Source organism: Podarcis raffonei, chromosome 14 (assembly GCF_027172205.1).
Source record: "Podarcis raffonei isolate rPodRaf1 chromosome 14, rPodRaf1.pri, whole genome shotgun sequence".
Classification (NCBI taxonomy): Eukaryota; Metazoa; Chordata; class Lepidosauria; order Squamata; family Lacertidae; genus Podarcis; species Podarcis raffonei.
The window spans coordinates 16947641-16960432 of NC_070615.1; the positions used below are offsets into that span (position 1 = coordinate 16947641).

The window sequence follows — 12792 nt, forward strand, 5'->3', positions numbered from 1 at the left end:
AGCGATGCTGGAGAGGGGCCAAGCAGGGAGAGAGGCAGGTCTCCGGCGGGGGAAGAAAATCAGCGCAACACCAGGGATAGAGGGGGGTCGATGGGGGAAGCAGAGCGGAGGCTCCAGGACTCTTCGCAGGAGACTAGCGAGGAGAGCACAGGTCCTCCGCTGCCCACACCCACCCTGCGCAGAAGACTTCCGCGCAGGGAAAGTAGGCGGCGACTTGGCGTCAAAGAACTTCTTTGCTGGAAGAGGTTCAAGAAACACCCACTGACGGATTCTGCCAGCGACTGAACAGCCACGGAGTGGATGGCTGTCCAGACAGAAACGGTTTAACCAGGCAACCTAGCCCAGAGCGGCGGTAACTTATGCACGAGCAACCCCTAAAGCCATTACAGCATGTAATTCACCCAAGGTGAATTTTCTGACATTTCTCTCTCTCTCTCTCTCTCTCTCTCTCTCTCTCTCTCTCTCTCTCTCTCTCCTTACAATATTACAACTGGTCAATGTCAGCATTTGCCAATCTTCGAATGTTTACTGTAGCACACTTAAAAGAGCATCTCCTCCAGTACCAACTATCTTAGGCCTGTGTACATTACAATCTGATAAGTGTCTTGTATGCAGGCACACGTTGCTATAAATCGTTAGTAGAGCAAACATGTTTTTGGCATCTTCCAATATAATAATAATAATAAAATTAATTCTTAACTCACCTACCAAATCCTGTAAGTGACTAAGAATTTGCTGTTTTTGTCATATTGGTTGTTTTTCCTTCAGAAGTGCTAACTTTGAACTGCACTGTTTGTCTGTTTGCAAATTGTGATGTCATGTTTTTAAGAAGGCCTGCCCAGAAGACAGCTGATCAGAGCTGACAGCAAGCCCCGCTTTGGACATTATGGAGCTCCCAGCTGAGAACTCTCTAGCACAGCCAGCCTCAGAAGACTGGGAATCCCAGAGGATCAATAATATTATTCAGTAATCTCTTTGGCTCTTGACATTCCAAACAAGCATTTGCCCACAAGCTTAGCTTTGCAACTTAACAGCCTTCAACATCACTGTGTGGCAAAAAGAGAGCACAGAAATATTTTAGGGGGGAAACCACAGGGACTAGAAACTTACATATTTTTTAAAAAAGAAAATCTTGGAATCTTAGGAAATGGACTCTGTTGGCCACTAGCACATTCTGCAGCTTTTCTGGGCTCCCATAAAATAGCAGCACGCACACCTACAGAGTCCTAGCCACTTATTCTCTCCCCAGTTTTTAGTTATTTTTTATTTACCTTTTGCGTAATTCCATGTTATCTCTCAGCGTCGGCTCTTTGTGAGACAGCAGCTTTTGGAGAAGCGCTCTGGCTTCTGTCCATGCTTCCCAGCCCAGGGCCATGAAACGGTTAAGGGTTGGCTGCAAAGGAGAGCAGGCATGTTTTCCTGCGTGAATGCTCCCTGAGCACACAGCACATGAGGCATATTGTGACATTGAATGAAGGAAAGAGAACATGGATGCACAACAAACCCCAAGCCATCTTCTGCCCACCTCCAAATGCAATGGCAAATTGCAATGGCAGAGCATTGAATTACAGGTAATCTCGCAAAATGTCATATTGACATCCTGCCGCCTCCAGGCTTTTGGCAGGTCATTAGGAACATACGAATCAGCATTATAAAGAGTCAGACCATTGCTTCAACCAGCTCAGTACTGTTTACATCGGGGTGGGGGGTGGGGGGTGGAGAACCTCAGGTCTGGGGGCCCAAGGTCACCTTGGCAAAATACCTGATCAAAGACATGATGCTGCTTAGAAAGGATAGGCCCATCAAACAGATGCTTTATGGCGCTGAGGTCCAGCACTTGGTCACCAATGGCAACTCCAATTCTGGGTCTGGGCTGCGAGAGAAGATAGAATAAGATAAGCATCTTTCCCTGGGGTCAGCAACCTTTTTCAGCCGTGGGCCGGTCCACCGTCCCTCAGACCATGTGGTGGGCTGGACTATATTTTGAAAAATATATATGAAGGAATTCAAATGCCCCACAAATAACCCCGAGATGCATTTTAAATAAAAGGACACATTCTACTCATGTAAAAACACACTGATTCCCGGACAGTACGCGGGCCAGATTGAGAAGGTGATTGGGTCGCATCCAGCCCCCGGGCCTTAGGTTGCCTACCCCTGATCTATACTTTCCATATGTGATGCTAGCCAGTGGTAAACAGAGCAAAGAATAGAGTTGCAACCAGTTGTGTAGCGGTAAATTCAGAAGCGGAGGGTCTCTTCATGATGGCCACAGCCACACACTGTCACAGCTACAGTGGTACCTCGGGTTAAGTACTTAATTCATTCCGGAGGTTCTTTCTTAACCTGAAAGTGTTCTTAACCTGAAGCACCACTTTAGCTAATGGGGCCTCCCGCTGCTGCTGCACTGCCAGAGCACGATTTCTGTTCTCATCCTGAAGCAAAGTTCTTAACCCAAGGTACTATTTCTGGGTTTGCGGAGTCTGTAACCTGAAGCGTAAGTAACCTGAGGTACCACTGTACACCCTTCTAAGATTATATAGTGATCTGATAATTGTGCAATAATATTAATAATAAGGGATGCATTGAAATGATCAATGCAGAACTCCATGTGCTGCCGTTATGTTAGCTCTACTTTTTTCTGTTTGTGTACAGGGGCTAATGATTTTGGACTTATGTAATAATAATAATAATAATAATAATAATAATAATAATAATAATAACAACAACAACTTATGCCCTGCCCTTCTGGCTGGGCCTCCACCAGGATATTAAAAGCACCATGAAACATCAAACATTAAAAGCTTCCCTAAACAGGGCTTTCATATGTCTTCTAAAAGTCAGATAGTTGTTTATTTCCGTGACATCTAATGGGAGGGCGTTCCACAGGGCGGGCGCCACTACCAAGAAGACCCTCTGCCTGGTTCTCTGCAACCTCACTTCTCACAGGGAGGGAACCACCAGAAGGCCCTCAGCGCTGGACCTCAGTGTCTGGGATGAACGATGGGGGTGAAGATGCTCCTTCAGGTATACTGGCCTGTGGTACGAATGCCAAGGCTTTTCTGTTGTATGTAATAGAACTTGTGCCCCATTCTCTTGAAACGGAAGCACCTTGTTGTTTTCAGCTTTCCTAAATGCTTAGCATGCAGAGCAGTGTTCTCCCACAAGCCTTCTCTAGAGTGACCCTAGGAGCCAATCCTCCGTCACTGATACACCTCCTTTCACTCTGATTGGCTCCAGTCAGCACAAAGGGAGAGAAAGGCTTCTTCTCAGTGGCTAAAAAAGCTCCCCTTTCCTGCTGATTGGATGGCTCTAGCAGGGGTGTACTTTGTACTATGGCACCCTGAGCTAAGCCAAAATTTGGCGCACACCCCACAGCCCTCGTGTCATGCCATGCTTTGGGAAGGAGCAGTGATGGCTCCGGTATGGCCCTAGACATAGCTGTCAACTTACAGATTTGAAAATAAGGAACCAGCAGCCTCAAAAATAAGGGATCAGCAGCCCGTCATTGTACTCAACCAGCTCCTTTCCTTTTCCCCCACCATGTGCCCCCACTCCAGACAGACCTTTCCCCTGGCAAGGGTGAGTGGGCCGTCGATGATGTATCCATCCGATTCTGAGCACAGGTATGTTCAACTTCTGAGCCCCTCCGAGCCAAAGGCAGAAAGCCCAGCCAGCAGCCAAACAAAGCCTCAAGCGGTGATTCCCACAGCGCAGCAACCCGGCAAAGGGGATGCAGCAAGGAAAACCACCGTCACCTCTCCGCTGGGAAGCGCTGAGCAAAGGCGAGTCGCCAGGCAACGTGGCCGATTTGATCGGCACAAGGCATGCAGGCTCCACCCCCCAGTCATTCTTAGACTCCTTATTGGGTGAGCAATGCAGCCAAGCAACACAGTTGGAGCCTCCCTCCTCCCTAGCCGGCAGGGAAGGAGGGAGAGAAGCTGCTTCCTTTGAAACCCGGGAAATTTACGGGATATCATCAATCCGGGAAAGCAGCACGACACAGCACTGGGATAAGGGAGTTTCCCACCAAATAAGGGACGGTTGACAGCTATGGTTCTAGACCCCTCCCACCTGCTTCCCAAAGCAGGGCAAGAGCTAACTAGGCTTTGGGAAGGAGGCTGCCAGTCAGTGTTGACAACAATGAGTTAGATTTCAGGCAGGGGTCATTCCCAGCTTGGTAATTGAACCTGGAATCAGCTGGTTGCAGACTGGATGCTCTGTGGGAAGCTGGCTTCCAGCGCCAGGCTTGTCGGTGCTACAAAGATGTCTGCAATTGTGACAGGAAGGCTGGCAACATTAGCCCTGCTATGTGGGAATCCCTTGCAGATGACCACAGTGTCTGGAGGCAGTCAATCAGGTTGTGCATTCATAGTAGTCACCAGAGGACGGGTGGATGTGGGGAGGAGTGTAGAAAGAGGAAACACTAAGGTACATCTGCAACAGGACAACCAGATGCCTTCATCTGCCCCAGCTGCAACAAAACATGTCTCTCCCATATCGGCCTCTACAGCCACAGCAGGCGCTATAACCTTCCAACAGTTTATTTTTATTTATTAGATTTATATACAGCCCTTCATCATAAGGTCTCAGGTAAGTAATAATAATAATAATAATAATAATAATAATAATAATAATAATAAAAAAAATTACTTATACCCCACCCATCTGGCTGGGCCTCCCCAGCCTCTCTGGGCAGCTCCCAACAGAATATTAAAAACATGATAAAAGATCAAACATTAAAAACTTCCCTAAACAGGGCTGCCTTCAGATGTCTTCTAAAATTCAGATAGTTGTTTATTTCCTTGACATCTGGTGGGAGTGCGTTCCACAGGGCAGGCGCCACTACCAAGGAGGCCCTCTGCCTGGTTCCCTGTAACCTCACTTCTTGCAGGGAGGGAACCGCCAGAAGGCCCTCAGCGCTGGACCTCAGTGTCTGGGCTGGACAACGGGGGTGGAGACGCTCCTTCAGGTATACTGGGCCCAGGCTGTCTAGGACTTTAAAGGTCAGCACTAACACTTTGAATTGTGTCCAGAAACGTACTGGGAGCCAATGTAGGTCTTTCAGGACCGGTGTTATATGGTCTTGGTGGCCACTCCCAGTCACCAGTCTAGCTGCCGCATTCTGGATTAGTTGTAGTTTCCGGGTCACCTTCAAAGGTAGCCCCACATAGAGCGCATTGCAGTAGTCCAAGCGAGAGATAACCAGAGCATGCACCACTCTGGCAAGACAGTCTGTGGGCAGGTAAGCTACAGCCCTTTTCCCCAAATATGCACAGGACAGGGAGAGCAGGAGACAAATCTCTATCTAAATATTCACAAACACATCCCAAAATGTTTGCTTAGCAGGACTTTCTGCAAACGGACAAGTTAATGCGTGACCTGAAGCTTAGAGGGCTAAGCCATATGTGCCAACTGCCCTGATTTTTTTCTGATAGCTGCCTCTGGGTAACCACAGTCCCTACGTTGACTTTTGGGAAAACAAATGTTATGTTAAACTTAAAAGAGCCTGCAGAGGAGCTCTCTCCCCCATGAATTTGTCTAATCCTCTTTTAAAGCCATCCAAGTTGGTGCTGTCACTGGCTCCAGTGGGAGTGAGTTCCGTGGTTTAACTCTGCACTGCATGAAGAAGTATTTTCTTTCGTGTGATCCAAACCTTCCAACACTCTAAACTCTGTGGGAAAGTTTCTTTTGCAAGTTCCAAAGATCTCAGAAGCCTGCTGTGCAGTAACTCGGAGCAGAGTTTTTAGTTTGGCCGCCACTGAAACTGCATTCCTGTCAAGATACAAAAGGCATCTGCTCTCTGGAAACACTTGAAAACATTTTTGTTGTGACAGGCTTTCCCAGCCAGACAAATGCTTCCCCAAAAGTTAAGACGTTTTGCAATAAATAAAGTGACAAGAAAATGCCCCGGAAAGTGTGGGATAACAATAGCATTGATGCACCGTCATCTAACCTCCCCACAAACAAATCAGAATAAAAATGTTCATGAAATAAACTTACATTGCCTAACATTCCTGCAAACAATTCAGGGTGAATGCTCAGTACAGTGGTACCTTGGGTTACATACACTTCAGGTTACAGACTCCGCTAACCCAGAAATAGTGCTTCAGGATGAGAACAGAAATTGTGCTCCGGCGGCGCGGCAGCAGCAGCAGGAGACCCCATTAGCTAAAGTGGTGCTTCAGGTTAAGAACAGTTTCAGGTTAAGTACGGACCTCCGGAACGAATTAAGTACTTAACCCGAGGTACCACTGTAAATGTCTCTTCTGGAAATGCTCCCAGTTTTTTCCAACAGTGTTTGAAAGTTCAGAAAATTAGGAATCAATTAAGGTAAAAATGAGGCACTGATCTTTGCCGAAAAGTCAGGAAGGAAAGGTTAATTTCAGAAAGAATGTTTGGAAAGCAGCAGGAAGGAAGAGCAAGAAAATCAGAGCACCTATTAATTGGCACAAAATGTCTTTCTTGATAAAATCACCACCTGCACAGAGTGTCTCTTGGTACCATTACATACTACTTGGGTCATTGCTCAGCTTGTAATTGAAGCTACCACCACACATCCATTGACATATGACCAGTGATAGCTCAGTCGGTAATAATAATAATAATAATAATAATAATAATAATAATAATAATAATTATTTATTATTTATACCCTGCCCATCTGGCTGGGCTTCCCCAGCCACTCTGGGCGGCTTCCAAAAAAAATATTAAAATACTGTAATACATCAAACATTAAAAGCTTCCCTAAACAGGGCTGCCTTCAGATGTCTTCTAAAAGTCTGGTAGTTGTTGTTCTCTTTGAAATCTGGTGGGACGGTGTTCCACAGGGCAGTGCCACTACCGAGAAGGCCCTCTGCCTGGTTCCCTGTAACCTCACTTCTCGCAGTGAGGGAACCGCCAGAAGGCCCTCGGAGCTGGACCTCAGTGTCCGAGCTGAATGATGGGGGTGGAGACGCTCCTTCAGATATACTGAAGGATATATACCGTTTAGGGTAGAGCGTCAAGACTCTTAATCTCAGGTTCATGGGTTTGAGCCCCATGTTGGGCAAGATTCTTGCAGCAGGGGGTTGAACTAGATGACCCTCATACCCCCTTCCAACTCTACGATTCTGTAATTCTTTTAAAAGTGTGTGCACAGAGAAGGGTCAAAATAAAACAGCCTTTGCTTATCATCGTTCCTCAAGGGGTTGTTGTGAGGCTAAAACAGGAAGAACTATATACTATATCTCCTGGGAGATATATAAATGTAGCAATATAGACATAAACAGTGTTATAACTTTCTAAGCAATCATCAAGCGAAGTTCCCAGCCTTGCTAGCTATGGTCACATCCCAGCACATATTTAGCAGTTTCCCCTAAAGTATCTTAGGAACTGTAGTTTATCCCTCACAGAATGACTCCCAGCACCCTTAACAAGCTATAGTTCCCAGGATTCTGTGTGCTTTAACTTTATGGTGTCTCTCTCACAAACAGATCTTTGTTTCCTCAGAGCAGAGACAAATAGCCCAAAATGTACCTGCAAAGCCAGCCTCCTTCTTACCTGCTCCTTGGTGGAGAAGACCCCGTAAGGCAGGTTCTGAATGGGGAAGTCCGAATCCTCGTCCACAGGGATAAACGACATTTCACCTCCTTCTTGCAGACACAGAAAGTCAAAAGAGGCTTGGCAGCTGTGGCAATCGCCTCTGCACTTCTGACAAGTCCCTCCCCTCCCTGTACGAAAGAGCCAATCAGAGCCCTTCCCTGCAGACCACCCCTTCCGAAGGTTGCTGCCGGCAGCCCAGGAAACTAATGAATCCCAGAGTTTGGCGTGACTCGACAGCAACCTTCATCCCCCTATGCCCACCCTCCCCACCAGCCCAGCCCTTTCCAAACATTTGCTAACCAGATCCAGGGCTGGAGAAAATATAACAAAAGCATTTAGGGAGGGCAGGCACACTTTCCCTAAACTTCATGAACTTTGGACTGCTCCTCCCTCAACCGGGTGTCTCCCAGATGTTTTGGACTACAATTCCCATCAGCCAGCAGCTTCCAAAACATCTGGAAGGCACAAGGTTCAGGGAAGGCTGCTGGCATGAGATGTGGAATGACAGGCAAAAAGAGAGTCTCTTTCCTAATCATCTTTGATGCTGCCTGAATTTCCTTTGCACCACGCAGGGCCTAATCCAGGACTGGGGAAGCTGTCAAATCCAAATCCAAACTCTGTAGTCCTCCAGCAGCCCTGAACGTTGACTATATTGGCAGGGCAAAGCCCAAAGTCTCAGCGTGGCTCTCTCTCAATTGCAGCTCAGAAAGAATTCCTTAAACGCACAGGATCTTTGGTAGTTGTGTTTAGGTAAACGCTTTGGGAAGCTCCTTCAAGCAAATGAGTTCTTTGGGAGGAAAGGCACAAAAAACATTAGGTTGCAGTAGGCAAGGCATTCCAGGGCGTCAGTCTTCCTATCTGCAATATGGGGGCAATACTGCACTGCCCTACAAGCAGGGTTGTCAGGATAACTGATAAAAACATATTTGGAACAGCTTGGACACTCTGGCACTACCAAACACACCCTTCCGGGAGCTCTATTTAGCTCAGCGGGACCGGCTTCTGAGTAAACATGCATAGGCTCGCACCACATTTAAAATCACTTTTAACAGTCTTTTAATACTGAAAAAATTAAATTGAATAATGGCAGTGTGGCAATTTCACTAGTGTTTTCTGTGAATGCTGAAGATGCACCTCAGCCTCTAACCCTAGCTTTGAAAATCTGAGATTAGGACCTGCCCTATTCCTGCAAGTTGTTTTTAGTTTTTCATGTTGTGCTTTAAATTGCTGCCACCTGCTGTGAGACCTCGCAGGGGGCACACGGAGTAACACACTTATTCCACGCCCACTTATTTAAAACCTCCCCCCCCGCTCCCCAGAGCTTCAGTTCAGCAAGATTGCGGACCCTAAGCTGCTTCGCAGTCTTGAGAACAGTGACATTTTCCGCGTCATCCAAGTGATAGCCGATCAGCTGGACACGGCAGGGAAAGCGTTAGAGCAGGGGTCAGCAAACGTTTTCAGCAGGGGGCCGGTCCACTGTCCCTCAGACTTTGTGGGGGGCTGGACTATATTTTGAAAAATAACGAATTCCTATGCCCCAAAAATAACCCAGAGATGCATTTTTAATAAAAGGACACATTCATGTAAAAACATGCTGATTCCTGGACCATCCGTGGGCCGGATCTAGAAGGCGATTGGGCCGCATCCGGCCCCCAGCCCTTAGCTTGCCTACCAATGTGTTAGGGCTTGGCAGGCCAAAGGGAGAGTGTCTGAGGACCACACACTGTCTGGGTCCATCCACCTGTGCTCCTGGACCAATGCTCCACCCCAGACATTTAAAACACATGGCTTCTCTTGTTGACCCCCTAAACCAGCCTTTCTCAACCTGTGGGTCCCCAGATGTTGAACTACAACTCCCATCACCCCTAGCTAGCAAGGCCACAGCTTAGGGATGATGGGAGTTCTAGTCCAACAAGATCTGGGGACCCACAGGTTGAGAACTGCTGCAACAGAGCTACAATTCCCAGCATCCCTAACAAACTGCTGTTCCCAGAATTCTTGGGGAGGGGGGGGGAGCCACACACTTTAAGTGAGTTTGGTGTGGTGGTGATGAGGGTAGAGAGATTCTGTATGAGTGACTGAAGCAGACTGAGCCATAGCTCAGCACGGGGAGACGATGCTCTGAATGCCGATTCCAGAACCTCTCCGTCCTACCTGGAGGTGCTGGGGATTAAACCTGGGACCTCCTGGTGCAAATCCGATACTCTGCCACTTGAGCTACAGTCCATCCACAGAGTTGTGGAGTGGGAAGGGTCTCCAAGAGCCATCTAGTCCAGCCCTCTGCAATGCAGGAATGTGATCTGCAGCATTCATGACAGATGGCCCTCCAACCTCTGCTTAAAAATCTCCAAGGAAGGAGAGTCCACCCCCTTCCGAGGGAGACCTTCCGGGTACAAAGCAACACGTACCATCGCCTCCAAATCCCAATTTTTTAAAATTTTATTTTAATCAAAGTTAAAGACGTGGATGAACATAAATACAATACAGTTAAAACTTCATCATTCTTCATATTGGTGTACATAAAGGACCCAATAACATAAACCCCAAGAAAACCTGCAGTCGGCAAGGAAGTGCAGACAACCCCCCGCCCTCCCCCCCATCCCAGAACACACACACACACAGGGGAGAAGGGGTGGGAAGAAATATCCTAGAAGTTATCTTTGAAAAGAAAAAACAAAAATCCCACACGCAAACTTTAGAATCTCAGAATTCTCTCTCTTTCTCTCTCTCTCTCACTCACTCACTCACTCAATCACACGCTCAGACTCACGCATTACAAATGATTCATACATAAATAGGTAGTGGGGGGTGCAAACAAGCTATTATGCTAACATATGTATAAACCTTTGTTAATGGGGGAGGAGAACGGAAAACAAAACAAAAACAAAAACCCAAGCAGCCGCAATGATTAAAATACATTCAGTTACTGATCGCTAGTTGTGCCGTACGAGGCGTTATGGGGGGGGGAGGGAAATCGTGCTGCAGAGAAAAGGAAAGGAAAGGAAAGCTATATACAAAAAAAGAGAGAGATGGGGAAATCCCCGGAAAACAAAAACGGCCAGGTTAATGCATGCATGTTTGAGTACAACAGAAGAGAGAGAAATACAAACAAAAGCGCTGCTGCCTTTCCGATATATCTCTGTGTCGGTATTATAAAAAGCCCTCTGCACTCAACTAAAATTAAAAATTATTTCAAAAGGATAATACTTGAATAGCCATTGTATTTATTCAGGGGCCCCACAGGGACTCCTATAGTGAATCTCACAAGTGTAAAGGTTGCTTAACTCTTCAGCTGTTGTGGTGGTGGTGGGGGCATTGCAATAAAGTTTAGTCATGTTCTAAAAGGGAGAGGGGGGAACCTATGCTTTTGGATGACATGCATGATTCGGCATGACTAAAGCAGGAGGGGAGGAAGAATGGGAAGGGGGTGGGCGAGGGGAAGAAGCTCAAGTCAATTTCATCTGCAGATGGTCATATATTTTTTGTGTTTTTTTTTCGTTTTTGTTTAATATTCCAGCTAGAGTGTAGCAGTTCAAATCTTCTGGATCTTTTCCCCGACGACTACAGGATTCTCTTTTCTGATCTTCTCGGCTGCGTCCGCTTTGTAATTGTAAGAGCAACTGTGGACGTCTGAGTAGCGGTGGACGCCGCAGTAAACGTGGCCGCACCTGCATTCAAATCCTGCGGAGGAGAGAAGACAGGGAGGCTGTAAGAGGCCTGGGGGTCAGGAGGAGAGTGGGGTGCACTTCCTTTGCTCAAAGCGCATAGTGGGGCAGGAGAGCTGAATTTAATGTCTATGTATTTCACATCTGGCAATGCAGGGATCCCAACTGCAGAATCCAGGGCAGATGGCCAGCCATCCAATTTAAAAATCTCCAAGGAAGGAGAGTCAACCCCCTTCCGAGCGAGTCCTTTCAGCCACACACCTGGGTACAAAGCAATGTGTGCCCCTTTGGTTTCAGATAGTACATGGGTAAAAGGCAACGGGACCCCTGATTGTTAGGTCCAGTCGCGGATGACTTTGGGGTTGCAGAACTCATCTTGCTTTATTGGCCAAGGGAGCCGTCATACAGCTTCCGGGTCATGTGGCCAGCATGACTAAGCCACTTCTGACAAACCAGAGCAGTGCACAGAAACGCCGTTTACCTTCCCGCCGGAGTGGTACCTGTTTATCTACTTGCACTGCATGCTTTCGACCTGCTAGGTTGGCAGGAGCAGGGACCGAGCAATGGGAGCTCACCCCGTCGCGGGGATTCGAACCGCCGACCTTCTGATCAGCAAGCCCTAGGCTCTGTGGTTTAACCCACAGCGCCACCCATGTCCCAGTACATGAATAGATGAGTCTAAAAAGCCCAGGACACAAATTTTCACAGACCTCTACTGGCTATGGTGGTTCATTTGCAAGAAGTAATGTATTTAGCATCAGTTCTGGAACTGTAGACTCAATACCGGCCAAACAAATCCTTCTGGGTGTATATTGTGCTGCAGGGACCGCCAAAGTAATTTTCTGCACAACATTTCAGATCAGACTGGTTGAAAGGCTGCTTGTCAGCTCATCGCAAGTTGAAGGGCACAGTGACAACGTGACACCAGTAATGTTAATAATAAATACACCATTTCATTATTACTTGCACAGAACCTTCACAACTTGCCCTTCAGCTTGGTGGATTGCCAAGTTATGTGCAACTTACATAAAGAAAACACAAGTCTTATAAAACTTGCATTAAAAAAACACAAGTCTTATAAAAACCCAATTTAACAATTAAGAGCAGGCTACCGACCGTAATTAGCAGTAATAATAAGATGCATCAAATAGCAGCTGCTATAAAGATACAGTGGTACCTTGGTTTAAGAACAACTTAGTTTATGAACAACTTGGATTAAGAACGCTGCAAACCCATAAGTAGGTGTTTTGGCTTGTGAACTTTGCCTTGGAAGCAGAACATGTTCAGTGTGTTCCATTTCTAAACTGAGTCCCCTGCTGCTATAGGAAAGCACGCTATGGTTTAAGAATGCTTTGCCTTAAGAACGGACTTCTGGAACGGATTAAGTTCGTAAACCAAGGTACTACTGTAGTTTAAAAGACACACACAAAATCACCAAGCTTTGCACCACCTCCTCTAAACGGGGGAGTAAAAGGCAGGGGCTGGTTTGAGCTCAATGTTAGAGGATCCAGACGTGTCTACAGTGGTACATCGGGTTAAGTAC

General features: G+C 46.8%; 2 protein-coding genes across 8 annotated transcripts in view; both read right to left on the reverse strand.

Annotated features, from left to right (window-relative positions):
- Positions 1-7697, reverse strand: part of FAH (fumarylacetoacetate hydrolase) — a 29483-nt gene extending 21786 nt beyond the window's left edge. The window contains exons 1-3 of the mRNA XM_053365475.1: positions 7543-7697; positions 1763-1873; positions 1272-1393 (exon numbers count right to left, since the gene is read on the reverse strand). Coding sequence (XP_053221450.1) covers positions 1272-1393; positions 1763-1873; positions 7543-7623 — 314 coding nt within the window. The 5' untranslated portion in view covers positions 7624-7697. The remainder of the gene's footprint in view (positions 1-1271; positions 1394-1762; positions 1874-7542) is intronic.
- Positions 7698-9999: 2302 nt separating this feature from the next.
- ZFAND6 (zinc finger AN1-type containing 6) overlaps positions 10000-12792 on the reverse strand; it is a 78462-nt gene continuing 75669 nt past the window's right edge. For all 7 annotated transcript variants that reach the window (XM_053365479.1, XM_053365481.1, XM_053365476.1 and 4 more), the window contains one exon: positions 10000-11265. In XM_053365479.1, coding sequence (XP_053221454.1) covers positions 11117-11265 — 149 coding nt within the window. In that variant the 3' untranslated portion in view covers positions 10000-11116. The remainder of the gene's footprint in view (positions 11266-12792) is intronic.